This window comes from Ictalurus punctatus, chromosome 12 (genome assembly GCF_001660625.3).
Source record: "Ictalurus punctatus breed USDA103 chromosome 12, Coco_2.0, whole genome shotgun sequence".
Lineage (NCBI taxonomy): Eukaryota > Metazoa > Chordata > Actinopteri > Siluriformes > Ictaluridae > Ictalurus > Ictalurus punctatus.
The window spans coordinates 6,410,522-6,431,471 of record NC_030427.2 but is presented as its reverse complement, the minus strand read 5'-3'; the positions used below and the strand labels follow the sequence as shown (position 1 = coordinate 6,431,471).

At 39.9% G+C, this 20,950-nt stretch overlaps 1 protein-coding gene across 2 annotated transcripts in view; it reads left to right on the top strand.

Annotated features, from left to right (window-relative positions):
- The window catches only part of npepl1 (aminopeptidase like 1), a 33,336-nt gene extending 13,279 nt beyond the window's left edge, over positions 1–20,057 (top strand). The window contains exons 7-12 of one of the 2 annotated variants that reach the window (XM_017482315.3): positions 5,488–5,565; positions 8,538–8,638; positions 12,384–12,507; positions 12,928–13,104; positions 15,696–15,806; positions 19,516–20,057. In XM_017482315.3, coding sequence (XP_017337804.1) covers positions 5,488–5,565; positions 8,538–8,638; positions 12,384–12,507; positions 12,928–13,104; positions 15,696–15,806; positions 19,516–19,680 — 756 coding nt within the window. In that variant the 3' untranslated portion in view covers positions 19,681–20,057. Of the gene's footprint in view, positions 1–5,487; positions 5,566–8,537; positions 8,639–12,383; positions 12,508–12,927; positions 13,105–13,796; positions 15,675–15,695; positions 15,807–19,515 lie in introns of those variants that run through there. The other variant, XM_053684234.1, reaches the window with a different exon arrangement.
- The last annotated feature ends 893 nt before the right edge of the window (positions 20,058–20,950 follow it).

Here is a 20,950-nt window from a genome sequence, read left to right as displayed (position 1 = left end):
TTTACAGCATTTCACCTGATTGGTAATGAGAAGTGAATAATAAAAAACAAAACCTGTTGCCTACTAAAAGGAGGTCTTCCTGCAGCTTTCCGCCAAATAAAACCAAAATGGTGTGCTCCACAACACATAAAGGTGAATTAAGTCAGAAATATATTACTATTGTTATATTACTATTTGAACCCCCAACTAAAAATTTATTAAGTGTTATACAGTGCAATAGTAATATTTCAAAATAGCGTTAACGTTTTATTGTATACGTGTGTGTGTATATCTATCTATCTATCTATCTATCTATCTATCTATATATATATATATATATATATATATATATATATATCTTCTGACTGCTTTAATCCATTTCTCTATATTTAATTTTTTTCTCTCTCTCTTGGAAAGTCATGGAATGGAAGTACTGGATTTTTTTCATTGTTTGAGCAAATGGTAATACAGAAAGGATATTTGCTCTGGTCTCCCATACACCTCTGTAGAATTTACCCTGATTATAATATATGTTCTTAAACGCAGAAATGGATGTATATGCTTGAACTCAATCCATTATAGCTGATGTGTCGTGTAGCATGATTGAAGTGATGTGCAGGTCTTAAATTTGAAGTGCTGATACGCTGTGTGTGTAAGATTCTACCAAGATTATAGTGGTCTACTTCACAGGATATCTAATGTATTGCAGTTTTTGATACAATACACATTTTGTCCTTTCTGTGTGTTTATTTTTTTGAGAAATAGTAGAGAGAATCTCTGATTTGCAGGTAACCTCTAGGCAGTCTAAAATATGGTTGACTGTGAGTGACATCATTTCCAAATACAAACACGTCAAATAGTATACTCTCACCCCCAACACTGATTGACAGGTTTCTGTGCAAGGCATATGAAATGCAAAGGGATGTATGATTCCGTTTGAATTTTGGCATGCTCCATATGCAACACTGCGAAAGTGAAATAGGAAACCAGGAAATTGCTATTTCAACATGACAGAGTGATAACATGTGACACACGGGAAATGCAATTGCAAATGGACTCTGTGTTTCCATTAGAAATTTGGCAGACACTGTGCGCTTGTGTAAATGAAAATGCAAATGGTAATACACTATTTGCATTTTCATTTGAATTATGTCACAATTTATGCATCCACAAATAGGAAATGCAATTGCTTATACATTTTGCAATTGCTTTTGAAAATTGTCCGCAAAATACTTCCATAAAATACTTCTCCACTGATAAATACAAACAATAAAAAAAATTTTCATTAACTGTATTAAAGTCACCAGGCCAACATGTTCTCATTTGCACACTAGCCACATTATGTGGAGACAAATTCAAGCAAATATTTAGTATTTTGCAAAATAATTGTTAATTTTTGCTATTAACAATGCAAGAGGTTTTGAGAACTTAATTTTTCCCAGTGTCTAAGCTAAAAAAAAAAAATTTATATACTTTTGGTGAAAACGTTATCTAATTTAAATTAGATCAGCTTTAATGTTACAGTAAACCCAAAGTTTGCATAGGCCAAGCTTTAAACTGTATGGTTTTGGCACGACTTGCTGTTGTTGACAATTTATTTTCAATTATGGCTAAACTGCATGCAAATCAAAGAGTAAATCAAGCATTCACAAGGATGTGACTTCATCTATAATTCTAATGGTAGATTTATTTGAACAGTGAAAGACAGAATAACAACAAGAAAATCCAGAAAAATGCATGTCAAAAATGTTATAAATTGATTTGCATTTTCATGAGGGAAATAAGTATTTGACCCCTCTGCAAAACATGACTTAGTACTTGGTGGCAAAACCCTGTTGGCAATCACAGAGGTCAGACGTTTCTTGTAGTTGGCCACCAGGTTTGCACACATCTCAGGAGGGATTTTGTCCCACTCCTCTTTGCAGATCTTCTCCAAGTCATTAAGGTTTTGAGGCTGACGTTTGGCAACTCGAACCTTCAGTTCCCTCCACAGATTTTCTATGGGATTAAGGTCTGGAGACTGGCTAGGCCACTCCAGGACCTTAATGTGCTTCTTCTTGAGCCAGTCCTTTGTTGCCTTGGCCGTGTGTTTTGGGTCATCGTCATGCTGGAATACCCATCCGCGACCCATTTTCAATGCCCTGGCTGAGGGAGGGAGGTTCTCACCCAAGATATGACGGTACATGGCCCCGTCCATCGTCCCTTTGATGCGGTGAAGTTGTCCTGTCCCCTTAGCAGACAAAAACCCCCAAAGCATAATGTTTCCACCTCTATGTTTGACGGTGGGGATAGTGTTCTTGGGGTCATAGGCAGCATTCCTCCTCCTCCAAACACGGCGAGTTGAGTTGGTGCCAAAGAGTTCCATTTTGGTCTCATCTGACCACAACACTTAAACCCAGTTGTCCTCTGAATCATTCAGATGTTCATTGGCAAACTTCAGACGGGCATGTATATGTGTTTTCTTGAGCAGGGGGACTTTGCGGGCGCTGCAGGATTTCAGTCCTTCACGGCGTAGTGTGTTACCAATTGTTTTCTTGGTGACTATGGTCCTAGCTGTCTTGAGATCATTGACAAGATCCTCCCGTATAGTTCTGGGCTGATTCCTCACTGTTCTCATGATCGTTGCAACTCCACGAGGTGAGATCTTGCGTGGAGCCCCAGGCCGAGGGAGATTGACAGTTCTTTCGTGTTTCTTCCATTTGCGAATAATCGCACCAACTGTTGTCACCTTCTCACCAAGCTGCTTGGCAATGGTCTTGTAGCCCATTCCAGACTTGTGTAGGTCTACAATCTTGTCCCTGACATCCTTGGAGAGCTCTTTGGTCTTGGCCATGGTGGAGAGTTTGGAATCTGATTGATTGATTGCTTCTGTGGACAGGTGTCTTTTATACAGGTAACAAGCTGAGATTAGGAGCACTCCCTTTAAGAGTGTGCTCCTAATCTCAGCTCGTTACCTGTATAAAAGACACCTGGGAGCCAGAAATCTTTCTGATTGAGAGGGGGTCAAATACTTATTTCCCTCATTAAAATGCAAATCAATGTATAACATTTTTGACATGCGTTTTTCTGGATTTTCTTGTTGTTATTCTGTCTCTCACTGTTCAAATAAATCTACCATTAAAATTATAGACTGATCATTTCTTTGTCAGCGGGCAAACGTACAAAATCAGCAGGGGATCAAATACTTTTTTCCCTCACTGTATATGTCCTGCTTTAAACAACTTAACTATGAAAGTTCTCACATTTTCTTTTATTCTATGTAAAGAATAAAAAGTAACACAACACCAGCGTAACACAAAGACTACTGATCAAAATACAGTGGAACGGTGTTGTAAAAATCTATTCTGAATAAAATACTTTGTTGAAATGGAATACACTACTAAATACATTTATGAGGGTGGACTCAGTGTTCAGACATCAATATTTTTTCAGAGTATTCTTCCCAACACTGGATAATCATGTAGAAAACTTTACCTTATATTGATTCATTAAATAAAAGTGCTGAACCAGTCCTTTAACAACTGAAAATCCATATACAGTCAACACCATGTAAGCACACCACAGCACTGTATACACACCATATAAGCATATAACATGCTGTGTATACAGTGCTGTGAAAAAAAAAAAAATGTTTTTTTGATTTCTCCTGCTTTTGTGTACATCTCATACTACATTTGTATTAGATCTTCAGAGAAAATACAACATAAAACAAAGGCAACCTGAGTAAAAACACAATACCGTTTTTATTTTTATTTATTTTTTTATTGACGCAAAAAAAAAGTTATTCACTCCCATCACCAATGTGAAAAACTAATTGCCCTCTTAAACTTAAAATCTGTTTGTGCCAACTTTAACAGCAATAACTGCAACCAGACACTTCCAATCACTGGAAATCAGTTTTTCACTTACTTCTAGGCTAGGCTTTCTCATATGCTTTGGATCATTGTCTTGTTGCATAATCCAGTTGCGCTTGAATTTACGGATTGAATATCGGACATTCTCCTTTTGGATTTTCTGATAGAGAGCAGAATTAATTTTCCCCACTGTTATTGCAAGTTGTCAGGCCCTGAACCAGCAAAGCATCCCCACACCACCACACTTCCTCCACCATGCTTGACTGTAGGTATGATGTTCTTTTTGTGGAATTCTGTGTTTGGTTTATGCCAGATGTAATGGGACCCTTGTCTTCCAAACAGTTCCACTTTTGATTCCAGTCCACAGTACATTCTGGGTTAGTAGTGGTTTTCACCTTGCCACTCTTCCATGGATGCCATTTTTGCCCAGTGTCTTTCTGATAGTGGAATCATGAACAGTGGCCTTTATTGATGCAAGAGAGGCCTCTGGATCCTTTGATGTTGTCCTTGGCTCTTTTGTAACTTCCTGGATAAGTAGTTGCTGTGCTCTTGGAGGAATTTTAGAAAGTCGGCCACTTCTGGGAAGGTTCACTACTGTGTCGAGTTTTTCCATTTGGAGATGTCTCTCACTGTTTTTCTTCCCAGAGTCCCAGATCCTTTGAAATAGCTTTGTAACCCTTACCAGACTGATGTATTTGAATCACCTTCTTCATCATTTCTGGAATTTCTTTTAACTTTGGCATAGTGTGTTACTGGGTAAGACCTTTTAACCAACATCATGCTGTTGAAAAAGTTCTATTTAAGTGTTGATTTGATTGAACAGGGTTTGCAGTAATCAGGCCTGGTTGTGTCTAATCCATCTGAACCCCATTATGAAAGCAGTTTCGTAGATTTGGAGAATTAGTAACTACAGGGGCAAACACAATATCACACAGGTCCAGTTTGTATTGGATGACTTTTTTTATAAAAATAATATATATATTTTTATATACAATAAATAACTTATTTAAAAACTATATTGTTTTTTATGTTTACTCAGGTTGCCTTTGTTTTAACATAGATTTTGTTTTAATGTCTGAAAATTTTGGGGGAAAAAATTCTGTCATACATGGTTTTCTGTGGTCTTCATGCATTTTGATGTTCTTGAGCTCACAAAATAGTTGATATGGCCACACATATTTTTGCTATCTCTGAGTCACTGGCAGTGACAGTTCTTTTGACTTAATTTCGAGAATTAACAGCAACAGATTTCAAATGCAAATGCTACACATGTTATCAACACTAGACCTCTTATCTGCTTACTTAAAAGTGAAGTAATAACGGAATAACACACACCTGGCCATGGAACAGCTGAACAGCCAATTCTCCAAATAATTTTGGTCCCTTAAAAAGGGGGGACCATATATAAAATGTGCTTCAATTTCTATACCCTTCACCCGATTTGCATGTAAATGCTCTCCGATTAAAGCTCACTTTATCACATATCTATGGACCTAACTATAGAACATGTTGTAAAGTACTATATTCCTTTGTGTGTTTGCTAAATGACTGAATTATGAAACTGCGAAATGCATTGCAGCCTTTTTATACCCCTTCCTCAAGTAATGTTTGTACTGGTTTATAATCCAAACACCTTTTTTACTTCCCCTCACAGAGCACAATGCCAGGCATGAAGAGAGATTGTGGCGGAGCAGCTGCTATTTTGGGAGCTTTTAAAGCCGCTGTGAAGCAGGTGAAGAATCTGCACAGTAGTTACATATGTAATTGGGTTTCTTGCAATCTCAGGTAACTGGGGAGGTCAGGGGAGGTGAGAATCACCAGGATGCCTTCATATGTGGGACAGCAGACATGCTGAGACCTTCTAATAAAGTAACAAAGTTACATATGACAAATTTATTTGCAATAAATACCACTGTCATATAGCCATCTTTCCCTGGAACCCAACCAGAAGGGTGTTCAGAGATGACCACCATAATCTAGGAGGGCTGATATTTAAACCTTGTAGAACCTGGAGAATGTGGACAGTGACACCTAGATAGTAGCAGAACCGAATTCCTGGAGCAGCATGCCACAAATTAATGCCCATGAAGTGCACCTCATAGAGTAGCATGGTGATGACATCCATCACCCACTGGGCCAGCACCCCAGTGACTTTCCTGTGTGGCAAAAGAACTGTTGTTCTAAACAGTACAGTAGGGTACGATGGAGCACAACAAATAATACTTTGCTGGCTCATCTTAAGGGAGCATGGCAGAAATGCATAAAAGACCAGCTTTTCATCAGAGCATACAGATGCTCTCTTTTTGCCATTGCAAGGGTGTCCGCGGGTCCATAAAAAGTCTTAAAATGTCTTAAATTCCTTAATGTAAAAACAAGGCCTTAATTAACATTAAAATGTCTTAAATTCATGTTTCAAATGTCTTAAAATGCAACCAAATCGACACTGTAAAAAAAATTTCGATTTTATTTTCGTTCGTTGCTTTTTGAAATGATAAAGCCGTGTGAATGTGCTGCACTCAGTGTGTGCGGCTCATCTGTGTTTTAGAGCGGCTCCACACCAACTTCATCTCTGTCTGTGCTGTGAGTTTGAGTCACTTATAATGTGCATTTAGACACAACACCCACCAGATTCACTTTGGTTTTACGTTAGTATAATCTCAAACATTTTTGTGGGCAGAGGTTTATAGCATTTCACCTGATTGTTAATGAGAAGTGAATTTTAAAAAACTGTTGCAACCTAAAAGGAGGTCTTCCTGCAGTTTTCCGCCAAATTAAAATCACAAGGTCCACAACACATAAAAGTGAATTAAGTCAGAAATATATTACTATTGTTACATTACTATTTGTACCCCCAAATAAAATGTATTAGGTATCATTCAGTGCAATAGTAATATTACATAATAGCAACATTTTTTATATATATATATATATATATATATATATATATATATAGAGAGAGAGAGAGAGAGAGAGAGAGATATAAAGTATTTAATTCACTGTTGGAGCAAATGGTAATGCAAAAAGGATATTTGCTCTGGTCTCCCTGCTATAATCGTGTAGCATGATTGAAGTGACCTGCATTTCCAAAAAAATTTTTGGAAATGCCTTGAATATGGTATTAAAAAGTATTAAATTAGAAGTGCTGATAGCTGCAGATACCTTGCATTATTAGAAACACCCATTTCAGTTCAGCATTCTGCATGGGCTCATAAGAAGGTGCCTCCAGCACAAGGGGGTGATCCCACACCTGTATTGTGTTCACATGGCAGTGGCGAAGATGTCTAGCTGTACATGGCCAAACCTTTCCAATTACTACTTCTGGGCATGTGAATAAAATTTCACATGCCCCCAAAAGGCATGTGTATAAAATTTAATGATAGTATATAAACCAAGGCCTTACTAAACAGTCAACAAATGTTTATTAACACGTATTCAAGCTATTTTGAGAACAAAGTTGAGTTTACTACTAATAGTTTAAAAAAGAAGTATAATTCTCTCCGCAAATATCCATGTGCAAAATTATACAATGGCAAGCCCTTCAAAGCCAAAAATTAGCCATTCTGCATATTCTCCAGTGTGAACCAGTCCTTTGGTTGTCTGGCTTTGACTGCACCTGAAACCCTTAAATTATGGAAATGGAGGGTCTATAAAACCCAATTCATTCTGCTCAAATCTAAAATTGGATGAAAATTTCTGTTCTTTTTCTGAACATTGAAGTAGGTCAAGTATAACCCTTTGTCATGTTTGATACTTTGTGCACCCCTATCCAAGAGATAAACTTCTTTGGTCAACTATGTTTGGTCTGATATCAATGAGGCTTTGAACCATGGAAAGGTTGGGGTGGTGTAGTCGCTGCCCAGAGAGAAATGGTTTTGCCTAAAAATGTCCAGCCCCTGCTCTTCACCAACATGAGCCAGGATCTATAATAGTGGGGAAGCTCTGTATAGGGCCTTTCCCACAAGGTGGGTAGATGGGTAGGTGGGTAGAGCTGCTAGAGGTGCTTCTGTGTGTTTGGTGGAACCTTCGTGGGTAAAATCAGGGGGTGTCTGAAAGGTGCTGCATAGACAGACCAGATTTGGCTTGTGTAAACCAGGTTGGGACGGACAGTTACCACATATTCTAGCCATTGTGTTCTCTTGCTAAGAATGAGGTGTCAGTTAGCCATGGTAAAAGTGATCAAGTTCTGTAGATTTTAGTAATTATTCCAAATGCTAACAGTAAAATTAACATTTGGCCTCATTTATCAAGCAGGATATGAACAAATTTATGCATAAATCATTTGCATGAGTGGTAACACAAATAAAATTTGGCTTGCAATGCTAATGAGAGAAGGCCAACAAAGAGATAATGGATGCCATGGAGTTCCATAGTGTTCTATGAGGAAAAAGGTATTCACAGTGTACAAAAAATATTAAGGATGAGAAGATGATAGGGGTTATTGCCAGCTTTTGAGGACATTAGTCACAAATTGGTAAGCAGATAGATCCACATGTCCCAATGTGTAAAAGGCAAGAAGAAGGGAAAGAGGGCTGTATAACATGGTGTTTAATGACTTTGTTGGAAGGTCTTGGCAGGTGTGTGCATAAGAAGATGATTCAAGTAATTCTCAACCCTCACCCATACTTTGAATACTGTATGTTGTTAAAATTATGTTAAATAAGGGTTATAATTATTGTTCCAGTAATTGTGTGCTGTTTATATCAGGGGTTTAAGGACAACCTGCATGCAGTGTTCTGCCTGGCTGAGAACGCAGTAGGGCCTACAGCCACTCGGCCAGATGATATCCACACACTGTACTCTGGAAAGTAAGTCCTTGGCTCAAAGTAACGTTTTATGAAGCTGATGTTACCAATGTGTTTTTCATTACCCCACTCTAAATACAGGTTCACTCACATAACAGAAACGGCTATAGCACGTTTAGCACTGTGTCACCAAAAGTATGTGGACACTTGGCCATCACAACAATATGTACTTGTTGGACATCCCATTACAGAGTTGGTCACCCATTTGTTGCTTATGACACTTTCCTAGCTTTGGTCAGGAATGAGAAGATGGGAGGCAGGCTTGGGACAACTCAAACAGGTTCTTAATTTTTTTTTTAATTTACTTTCTTTCACTTTTCAACAGTTTTATCTTATACATGCACACACAAGGCTATGTGCTGCTCACACCTCTCCCCCACTTTATCCTTGCTGCATCTGCATCAAAATTCCGCCCTACAAACTGGCTGAAGTGCCAAATACCAATGAGTGATCTGCGCGTTGGAATCCTGTCTAACCCTTCTAATTGCACACTTCTCCGGGTTTGCCGAGTCATTTGCTGTGGGTTTGCCACACCTAAGCAATCAAGCTGTTTGTCAATGGGGGCATTAGGTACACGTCAAGTAGACATGTTGACCTTTCTAAAGTCCACACATTACCGGACCAAACCATACACCTTGGGAACCAAGACCACCAGACTGGACCAGTCACTGTGGGACTCTTCAGTTACCCACATATTGAGAAAGGCCATGAGCTCCTCTTGAACCACCTGTTTTTTGTGTTCGGGTAAGTGATAGAGGCAGCTGTGACCAGTGCGATTTCAAGACTTCAGAAAATTCTATCTTGGCAACCTCCGTGCGATGGTGTGAGGTGGTCTCCATAAGGGATCGTGGATTGAGCCAACGTTTTTAGATTTATCTCCAGTCTTCATTCCTCCCTCTCCGGAACGATTATCACCAAAACCACTACCTGTTCCCCACCTTTATCTGTTCGCTTTACCTCATTGTCGATGTCTCTGACTCGCCATGTGACCTCGAAATTCCCTTGCCACTTGGAGAGTAATTTGGAGCTTGATGTGAAAATTCCCATAGCTGAGTACCCTGTCATATGGTTGTTCTTGGTCCTGAAGCAAATTCTCCTGTGTTAGGTGACTCAAGGTGTGGAGTTTTGCCCTCAGGTCCAGAATGTATTGAATTAAATTTTTGCTGTTTGAAGGTCCCTCCTCCCAATTTTCCCTTATGACAACTAGGACGCTGTGAGGCTTGCGCCCGTACAATAATTCAAATGGGGAAAATCACATTGAGGCTTGCAGAACCTCTCAAACTGCAAATAACAGGAGCTCGAGGAGCTTATCCCAATTCCAAGCATGATAATGAACTAACTTTAAGAGGGGGGAGAATGAAAGAGAGAGAGATGGAGGGAGAAGAGGGGGGGCTCACCTGCTCCAAATACACCACCAAGTGGCCCTCTGCCAGCTGGACCACCTCGTCTAGCGACACTGGATGGTGGCACTGGACCCATTCTGCTGTCCCCTGCAGGATTTGAGTGACAAACTGCACCAGTACCACTAGGTCAACCATGTCCTTGGTGTTGTGGTCCTCTGCCAGCAGCCACCTTTGACAGGTGTCATGGAGCTGTTGTGCGAATGCGACCGGGAGGCTGGAATTCACTGAGCATCAGCAAGCAGAAGTGCTGACAGTGCTGTTCAGGGGTGCTTTAGGTCCGAGTACTCCAAGACATTTGTGACCAGAAGCTGTTGGGCTTCCCCTGACAGTAGTGGCAGAAGGCAGAGTGCCCACTGTAACCCTGGCCAGCCCCACACATGCTCAAAGAGCTTGACAAATACCTCCAAGACTTCTTACAGTCTCATCTTTTAGAGTGCGATCTGGGACAAGGCCACAGCGGCCACTGGGGTAGCCGGAGTAACTGCCAGTTGGACCAACTCCTTAGCACCTGGAAGTCTTTCTCTCTCAGCTTGGAGCAGGGCCTGGAAGTGCTGCTCCTGCTCCATGTGCAGCTTGAGGAGGGCCTGGAGATGTCTGGTGAATGCCGGCTAGAGTTTTGACAATGGCGAGGACAAATCTTACCGGGTTTCAGCACCACTTTCATTGGTTGAGTCGGGAATGATGAGATGGGAGACCGTTGGCATTCCTATTCACCCCAAAGGTGTTTAACAGGGTTCAAGGTCTATGCGGGGGTTCTATGCAGACCACGGCCACTTAAATTCTTGTGTACCAACCTTTGCAAATCAAGTTTTTATGGACCTCACTGCGCAGAAGCATTGTTGTGCTGCAACAGGTTTGGACTTATTAGTTCCAGTGAAGGAAAATCTTAATGCATATATTAAATCTTAATCTTATATTAAAATCTTTATTTTAATATAAAGACATTCTTTACAGTTGTATGCTTTCAATGTTGTGGCAGCAGTTTGGGGAAGGCCTACATATGGGTGTGATGGTCAGGTATCCACATACAGTGAAGGAAAAAAGTATTTGATCCCCTGCTGATTTTGTACGTTTGCCCACTGACAAAGAAATTATCAGTCTATAATTTTAATGGTAGATTTATTTGAACAGTGAGAGACAGAATAACAACAAGAAAATCCAGAAAAACGCATGTCAAAAATGTTATAAATTGATTTGCATTTTCATGAGGGAAATAAGTATTTGACCCCTCTGCAAAACATGACTTAGTACTTGGTGGCAAAACCCTTGTTGGCAATCACAGAGGTCAGACGTTTATTGTAGTTGGCCACCAGGTTTGCACACATCTCAGGAGGGATTTTGTCCCACTCCTCTTTGCAGATCTTCTCCAAGTCATTAAGGTTTCGAGGCTGATGTTTGGCAACTCGAACCTTCAGCTCCCTCCACAGATTTTGTATCGGATTAAGGTCTGGAGACTGGCTAGGCCACTCCAGGACCTTAATGTGCTTCTTCTTGAGCCACTCCTTTGTTGCCTTGGCCGTGTGTTTTGGGTTATTGTCATGCTGGAATACCCATCCACGACCCATTTTCAATGCCCTGGCTGAGGGAAGGAGGTTCTCACCCAAGATTTGACGGTACATGGCCCCGTCCATCGTCCCTTTGATGCGGTGAAGTTGTCCTGTCCCCTTAGCAGAAAAACACCCCCAAAGCATAATGTTTCCACCTCCATGTTTGACGGTAGGGATGGTGTTCTTGGGGTCATAGGCAGCATTCCTCCTCCTCCAAACACGGCGAGTTGAGTTGATGCCAAAGAGTTCCATTTTGGTCTTGACCATGGTGGAGAGTTTGGAATCTGATTGATTGATTGCTTCTGTGGACAGGTGTCTTTTATACAGGTAACAAGCTGAGATTAGGAGCACTCCCTTTAAGAGTGTGCTCCTAATCTCAGCTCGTTACCTGTATAAAAGACACCTGGGAGCCAGAAATCTTTCTGATTGAGAGGGGGTCAAATACTTATTTCCCTCATTAAAATGCAAATCAATTTATAACATTTTTGAAATGCGTTTTTCTGGATTTTCTAGTTGTTATTCTGTCTCTCACTTAAAATAAATCTACCATTAAAAATATAGAATGATCATTTCTTTGTCAGTGGTCAAACGTACAAAATCAGCAGGGGATCAAATACTTTTTTCCCCTCACTGTACTTATGGCTACATTTGTGGGTACCATAAGTATGTTGAAAACCACAAAGCTATCCAAAGTATAGTAAAAGGCAGTAAAGTATTGGGTCTTGGCATGATGACCAGTTTCGGTTCTGTCCTAAGGCCACTGTTAATATTGAACATATTTCTGTTTTCTGGCTTCAGGACAGTGGAAATAAATAATACTGATGCAGAGGGAAGGTTGGTGCTGTCTGATGGTGTTGTATATGCCAGTAAGGATCTCGCTGCAGATATTATCCTGGATATGGCAACTCTGACTGGAGGCCAGGTGTGTTTGTGTGTGTGTGTGTTTGTATCAGTTATTAAGCTTAAATAGCATTTTCTGCATGTAGGCTGACTACTGGCTAATTTGAAATGGAACGTTTTACAACAAAACTTATAAACTCCTTGCGAATTGTCATATCACTAGATGTAGTATGTCACAGGTGGGTAGAAAAAGCTTGTTCAGTTATTTTCTAATTAAATTAGGTCTCAATGAAGTTATACTTTAGTTCTGAATGATGGGCACAAACAATTTTTCATTTTTCTTTACCACAAGAATCAAAATAATTTGCTGATTGTAAAAACTGTAACTAATACTGTTTATTATAGTAATAAGTAGAAAATATAGAATAAATTCAATTGCTTTGTGTAGAACAGAACTCCGAAGAGTCCCTTTAATGCTAACATTTGGTATGTATTGTTTTAGGGAATCTCCACTGGAAAATACCATGCTGCTATTATGACCAACAGTGAGCAGTGGGAGATGGCGTGTGTGAGAGCAGGTCGCAGCAGTGGTGATCTCACGCATCCTCTTGTCTACTGCCCTGAACTCCACTTCAGCGAATTCACCTCTGCAGTTGCTGACATGAAGAACTCTGTAGCGGTAAGATAAATGGAGGGACTTGGATAAATGGAAGAGAGATAATGGAACCTATGTTAAAGTCTATTGTTTTTAACTTGCTAGACATATATTCAGGTCCATAAATATATGACAGTTATTGTTTTAGATATCTTCCATAGTATATTGAAGGAGATTTGATGGATAATTAAATAATGCCTACGATCTCAAAGTGCAGACTTTAGCATATGAGGTTATTGACCTCCAGATTGGGTTAAAGCTGTAGGAATTACAGCGCTTTTTATGTATGCGTGGTTCCCCCCTTTTTTGAGGGACCTAAAGTAATTAAAGTAAAGTAAAGACCTAAAGTAAAGACAAATTAACAATTAAACTAACAATTAAATTGATATTTTGGTTGCAAATCCTGATGAAATAGAAACCACTAGACTCCTGAGTTTCTGGCTCTGCCAGGCCTTTACAGCAGATGTCTTCCTGCTTGTTCTTGGGTCATTTAGCCTACTGTTTTGCCTTCAGCAATTGAAATGCATGCTCAGGTGTGTTGATTAATTTGGCCATTGCAGAACATTCCACTTCTTTGCCTTAAAAAGTCTTGGGCTGTTTTTTTTTTAAGAATGCTTCAGATCATTGTCCATCTCCACTGTCCAGTGGGTTTTGAAGCATTTGGCTGAATCTGGCTTATTATCTTATACTTCCTTGTTATTCTTATCCTTCTCTAGGGTGTCTACAACAAAGTTGTGAAATTTGACACACTGATTGGGGAGAGTCTAAGGAACATTTTGAAAAAATTTGGGCCAAGTGCTGCCAATGCTCTAGCACCACCATGGATCATGGACCATCAGGACCATAACCCGAGGCTATGCAACAAATATTGTTGCAAAAACCACCTACTGGTCATAATTTACAATAACATGCTAAACATGCTTACATCTAATTGCCTTTTTTTCTACTCCTCCTCCAAAGTTTGTCCAGTCTTCCGCAAATTTGGCTCATCCTGAGACCAGTCTGAACAAATTTATCAAAGGAACTCAAAACCGTATTCTGCATTTTTGTGATTGTTTATGCAACAATTGTAGCACATCTGTGAATGTATGGCTTACAGAGTCTGGGTACTTGGTCCCTGAAAATGCTAATTGTAGCTTTAATTATTATTATTATTATTACTACTACTACTTCTATAATGGACCCTGCTCCTTTTATCAACAGTCACATCATCAGTAAATATAAGGGAACCAGTTCCACTGCCAGTCATGCATACCCATAGCATAAGATGAGGTGGTATGCTTCAGATCATGAGCAGTTCCATTCCTTCTCCATACTCTTCTCTTCCCATCCTTCTGGTACAAGTTGATCTTTGTTGCATCTGTCCGTTGGATGATGCTTCAGAACTGTACAGGTTTTTTTAAATAGATGTTTTTGGCAAACTCTAATTTGGTCTTTCTCTTTTGAGGATTACCAGTGTCTTTCATCTTGTGGTAAACCCTCTGTACATACTCTGGTGATGACTTCTCTTGATTGTTGACTTTGACCCAGATACACCTACCCCTTGCTCGTTCTTCATCTGGCCAACTGTTATAAAGGATTTTTTTTTTCTGTTTTCCACTACAGTTGTTTTCCATGTTCTTCTTTTGGTGTTCCTGAGCTGTGGTACCATGACCACATATACAAAGTGCTGTAATTCCTACATCGTTCTCCCACACACCCAAATTATAGCTGAAAGTCTGCACTTTGATATTATAATATATATTTTAATATACTACAATATGATATTCATTATGTAATTTCAACTTTAGCATGCTCTGGTAGACAGCTAAAATAACAATTTTGGGTCAGTGTCCAAATATTTACAGACCTGACTGTATTAAAATATATTCTTTGGCCACACGTTTGTGGACACCTAACCATCACACCCATGTTTGCTTTTTGAACATCCCATTCTAGATTAAGTTCCTACTTTGCAGTTGTAATATGCTTCACTCTTCCGGGAAGTTTTTCCACTAGATTTTGAAACATGACTATGAAGATTTGCCCATTCAGCCACAATAGCATTAGTGAGGTCAGGTACTGATATCAGGCAAGGAGGCCAGGGGCACAGTTCGGATTCCATTTCATCCCAAAGGCATCCAGTGGGGTTGTGGTCTGGGTTTTGTGTAGACCACTTGAGTTCTTCCATTCAAACCTTGGCAAACCATGTCTTCATGGACCTCACTGCATAGGGGCATTGTCATGCTGGAACATGTTTGGGCTTGGCCCCTTAATTCCAGTGAAGGGAAATTTTAATGCTACAGCATAATAAACAGTTATGTGCTTTCACCTTCGTGGCAGTAGCTTGGGGAAGGCCCACATATGGGTGTGATGGTCAGGTGTCCACATACTTTTGCCCATATAGTGTAACGTTTCATATTGATCGCGATATCTAGGAGCATAAAATGTCTTCAATGTAAATGACATTTATTACACACTAATGCATGAAACAAAAGGTGCATCTACTGTATGACTTATCATTCAGAGGAAATCCCCCAATTATATGTATTAATGGGGCCATTATCATCTATAATTTTTTTTCTAATATGCAGTACATGTTAAGAAGTTGGTGAGATGCATCTTCTTCCCTGCAGGATCGTGAGAATGCTCAGAGCTCCTGTGCTGGCCTCTTTATTGGCTCTCACTTGGGTTTTGACTGGCCTGGTGTGTGGGTACATGTGGATATTGCCTCACCTGTGCACAGTGTGAGTAGAATGTTTTGCAGGATACATCAAACTATTTCAAAAACACCTTAGTTTATTTTATTTTCTCCCAGTTTGGTCTTTTACCATTTACTACTAGCTCTCCACTCTCATTTGAAGTACCAACTGAAGACATGTGAAGCCAGTGACTGTATTTTTTCCTGCTATGTCACAGTGTAACCTCAGGTGACAATTAAAAAAAAAAACAGATTTTTGCAGTCATTTTTTCTGAAAAGTAAAGCAACCTTCAGAAACCAGGTGGGGAAAAAATGAGTACGCAATATAATTCACTAACGTGTAGAACCACCTTTAGCAACAATTTACATTAATGGCATTTGGCAGATGCCCTTATCCAGTGTGACTTTCATTTATCTCATTTATACAGCTGAGAAGTTGAGAGTTAAGGGCCTTGCCCAAGGGTCAAGCAATGACAGGTTGGCGGTGCGGGGCTTTGAACTTTTAACCTTCCGATCAGTAGTCCAGTGTCTTAACCACTGAGCTACCACCACCCTATACAGTAACTTTTTCCTTTATGCACAGCTCTCCTTAAGATCCTGGCACAGCATCGCATCTGGACATTGACTTGGCCGTTCCAACACTTTGATTTTTTTTTCTTATTTAGCCATTCAGCTTTTGATTTGCTGGTGTGCTTGGGATCATTGTCCTGTTGCCATAACCCAATTTCAGCCCAGCTTATGCTGCTGGACAGGTGACCTCACATTTGTCTCAAGAATATTCTAGCATGAAGTGTAGTTCCTCAGTTGTCCTCAGTGTGAAAAGATGGATCTCAACATCACATAGCCATTGTTGGAAAGGGGTCAAATATGCCAAAGATGCTGGAATGTGCAGGACCAGGAAGATTTTTCTGAAGAACAGTGTGCAGTTTAACTACTCAAGACAAACAAGGGATTCATGAACAACTATTACAAAACATAAAAACAGTCTTTCAGCATCCGGGTAATAACACACAATATAAAGATTCAAGTGTATGTGAACTTTCTAACTGGTTCATTTGTGTAAATTTTGTTATTATTGTGTCTTGTGGACTATTTGTAAACATATGTTATGCGAAATAGATTATTCAGTACAGTACTACTTAAAAAAAACAAAATGCAATTTTTATTGTCCCTTTTATTCATTAATTTATTTGTAATTATTATTTTGCAGAGTCTGCAAGGGGTATTTAAATTTATGAGGACAACTGTATGAGGTGTTTGTTGTGATATGCTGTGTTTTGGTTTAAACTAGTCCTTCTCACTGTAGAATGGTGAATTTCAAATTATTAGGAGATGGCCTTATAACCCTTTCCAGATTGTTGAGCAGCAACAATTGCTTCTCTCAGGTCAAGGTTGATGTCGTTTCTTCTTGGCATGATGTCCACCTGAGTGCTCCAGAACACAAAACTGTCAAAAGTTCTGCTTTTAGGTAACCACACTTGATGATGAACTAATCTGGTGTATTTCAACACCTGGCTGCTAATTATTCTCTAAAATGATTGTTGATGTAGGAAGGGTATACTTTTTATTTCCCACCTGGTTTCTGAATGTTTGTTTACTTTTTGGGAAAAAATGACACATTGAAATCTGTTGTGGGGTTTGTTGTTGTTGTCACCGAACGTTATTTGTATTTTTATATGTTTGTGAGGAGCACGCAATTTTAGGCTCTAATAAAAAAAAATATAGAATTGAAGGAGGATGTACATTATTTTTCCCATAACTGTATGTACTTTCTGTCTAAGCGTTTCTTTCAGATTTTCTTCAGCAGAGTGTTCCATGTTGTGTTGAATAGTCACATGCTACTTCAGAATTATTTACATTGCTTGGTTTGCCCTTATTTAGCATTTTTTGGAAATCCTAGAGTGCATTTTCTCACATTTATCAATAAATAATTTTATGTAATCTTTTTCCCCCTAAGATTGAGAAGTACAAAATAAGACACTCATTGGTCACTTTAATAGGAATACCACACCTGTAACTCTGCTCGTTCATGCAGTTATCCAATCATGTGGCAGCAGGACAATGCATGATGTGCATGAAAATCCCAGATCATCAGCAGTTTCTGAAATGCCAGCCCATCTGGCACCAACAGCCACGCTATGACCGCAGTCAATGAGGTGTTCGTAATAAAGTGCCTAGTGAGTGTACTGTATGCAACATCTGAGGTTTGAACTATTAGAACTGAATGAAGCAGATTTTTAAAAACTGTAGACTGCTAGTAAACACACTGAGTGAGCAGCTATCCAAAGAGACGTGTGGTGGTAATTCACTGGTGATGAACATTAGCATGTTACTATTGGCACCTTTTGTATACACGATCAGCCATAACATTAAAACCACTGTCAGGTGAAGTGAATAACCTTGATTATCTCGTTACAGTGGCACCTGTCAAGGGGTGGGATATTAGGCAGCAAGTGAACAGTCAGTTCTTGAAGTTGATGTGGTAGAAGCAGGAAAAATAGGCAAGTGTAAGGACCTGCAGTGGTTAGTACATACCAAAAGTGGTTCAAGGAAGGACAACCGGTGAATCTGCAACAAGGTCATGGGCACCCAAGGCTCGTTGATGCACGTGGGGAGTGAAGGCTAGCCCGTCTGGTCCGATCCCACAGACGAGCTACTGTAGCACAAATGACTGAAAATATTAATGCAGGATACGATAGAAAGATGTCAGACCACACAGTGCTTTGCAGCTTGTTGTGTATGGGGCTGCATAGCCGAGTGCCCATGCTGACCCCTGTCCACCACTGAAAACACCTACAATGGGCATGTGATCATCAAAACTGGACCAAGGAGATGGAAGAAGGTTGTCTGGTCTGATGAATCCATGTTTTCTTTTACATCATGTGGACGGCCGGCTGCGTGTGTGCCGCTTACCTGGGGAAGAGATGGCACCAGGATGCACTGTGGGAAGATGGCAAGCCAGTGGAGGCAATGGGAGGCTCTGGGCTTTTTTGCTGGGAAACCTTGGGTCCTGGCATTCATATGGATGTTACTTTGACATGTACCATCTACAGTACCTAAACATTGTTGCAGACCACGTACACACCTCTTCATGGCAACAGTATTCCCAAATGGCAGTGGCAGGATAATGCCACACTACAGAAATTGTTCAGGAAAGGTTTGAGGAGCATGACTGAGTTCACAGTGCTGAATTGGTCTCCAAATTCCCCAGATCTCAATCCAGTGGAGCATATGTGGGATGTGCTGGACAAACAAGTCCGATCCATGGAGGCCCCACCTCACAACTTAAATTATCCGCTGCTAACATCTTGGTGCCAGATACCACAGCACATGGTCTTGTGGAGTCCAGGCCTTGACAGGTCAGAGTTGTTTTGGTAGCACAAGGTGAACCTACACAATATTGGGCATGTGGTTTTAATGTTATGGCTGATTAGTTTATGATGTGTAAGTAAGTAAGTAGATGGTTTTGGGGCGGCTGTGGCTCAGGTGGTAGAGCAGGTTGTCCACTAATCATAGGGTTGGCGGTTTGATTCCTGGCCCACGTGACTCCACATACCGAAGTGTCCTTGGGCAAGACACTGAACCCCAAGTTGTTCCCAGTGGCAAGTTAGCGCCTTGCATGGCAGCTCTGCTACCATTGGTGTGTGAGTGTGTGTGTGAATGGGTGAATGAGACACTGTGTAATGCAGACCATTTACCATTTTGTAACATTGCTGTGTAGGGGTTTATTAAACCGTTTATGTGCTGTATTACAGGGTGAACGTGCTACAGGTTTTGGAGTAGCTCTGCTCTTGGCTCTGTTTGGTCAGGCATCTGAAGACCCGCTTCTCAACATGGTCTCTCCTTTGGGCATCACTGCTGCAAATGATTCCTCAGGAGACCAGATGGAGAGAGACTGCAAAAGGAGAAGATTAGTCTGAAGATCACCTCAAATTGCTCTAGTTTCTATATTCTGAAACCAGTCTAAAAACATCAACATAACATTAAATGCATAACTACACACACCCCTCATTTATTTCACCATCAAGCATTGACCATCTCAAAAGTACTATTTTTATTCACCTTACTAGACATAACACCACAAGCAGTAGTGCTGTATTGAATAAAATGAAGGTGTCAAAATAAATTTGTCACGTAGATTGGATACTTTCATTTACATCATTATCACAATGCAAAGGCAACATTTCTGCTGCAGTCCAGTGATGTCACTTAGCCTGCAAACACGTGTGGAGAGGGAATTTGTAATTACATAATCTGTAATGGTACATAGAAAATAAAACACTGAATTCATGCTTCGCATTTGTGTGAAAGTGTGAAAGATTTTGTAACAGCTTTATGTCAGTAGTATGTAACTAATGAACCATCAGTAAACTCTGCAAACATCCCTAGTTTATATGCTTTAACAACCCTACATAATTCCACATCAGTCACACTCTTACTGAGGACTTGCCTATAATGGACATTTAGTGGACTCACAAAAGCATTTATAGGATCTGTCATAGGGGGATAGTGAAGCGTCATGGTGCGCAAGCGGCATGCTTCTACCCCAATCATATATCATTCAAAAGGAATATAACTAAATGTCCAAATAGTGACTGCATTATTTTAACTTTTTTATTATTTATTATTTTAATTCCCATATTAGTGAATGGGAGTCAAATCAAACTTCTATTTTAAAGGGAACTTACGGCATAAAACTAGAATTTAAATATACCATTTGTCATATGTAGTTTTTTGTTGCACAGAACTGTAACGCTTACTGCCTGTGGTTTAATACAAAACCCAGAATGTAATTCGGTAATATGTAATTCAAGCAATGGGAATCCCTACCCTACCAAACCCCTACGTGACTCGGGCATCTAATATGATGGCATTCCATGAAATATAGCAGTGTACACATAGCAGGAGCTAAGTAAACATAGCAGGAATTTAGTGATTTTTAAAAGCAAGCCAGAAAGCTTGCACAAAACATTGTGTTGTTACATTGTGTTACAATAGTGCAACACTATTAAATCAGACATATTTCCAGAAGATGACAGTTTTTACAAATTTGGAGGGATAATTCTAGTCCAAGTTGCTCTGTCCCTACAGCTCCCATTTCATCTCCAATAAGTCATGAATTATAAGTATCATTGGCATGCTAAGAATTTATCAGGCTAAGCCTGCCACTTGATGAACATGCCTATTTTA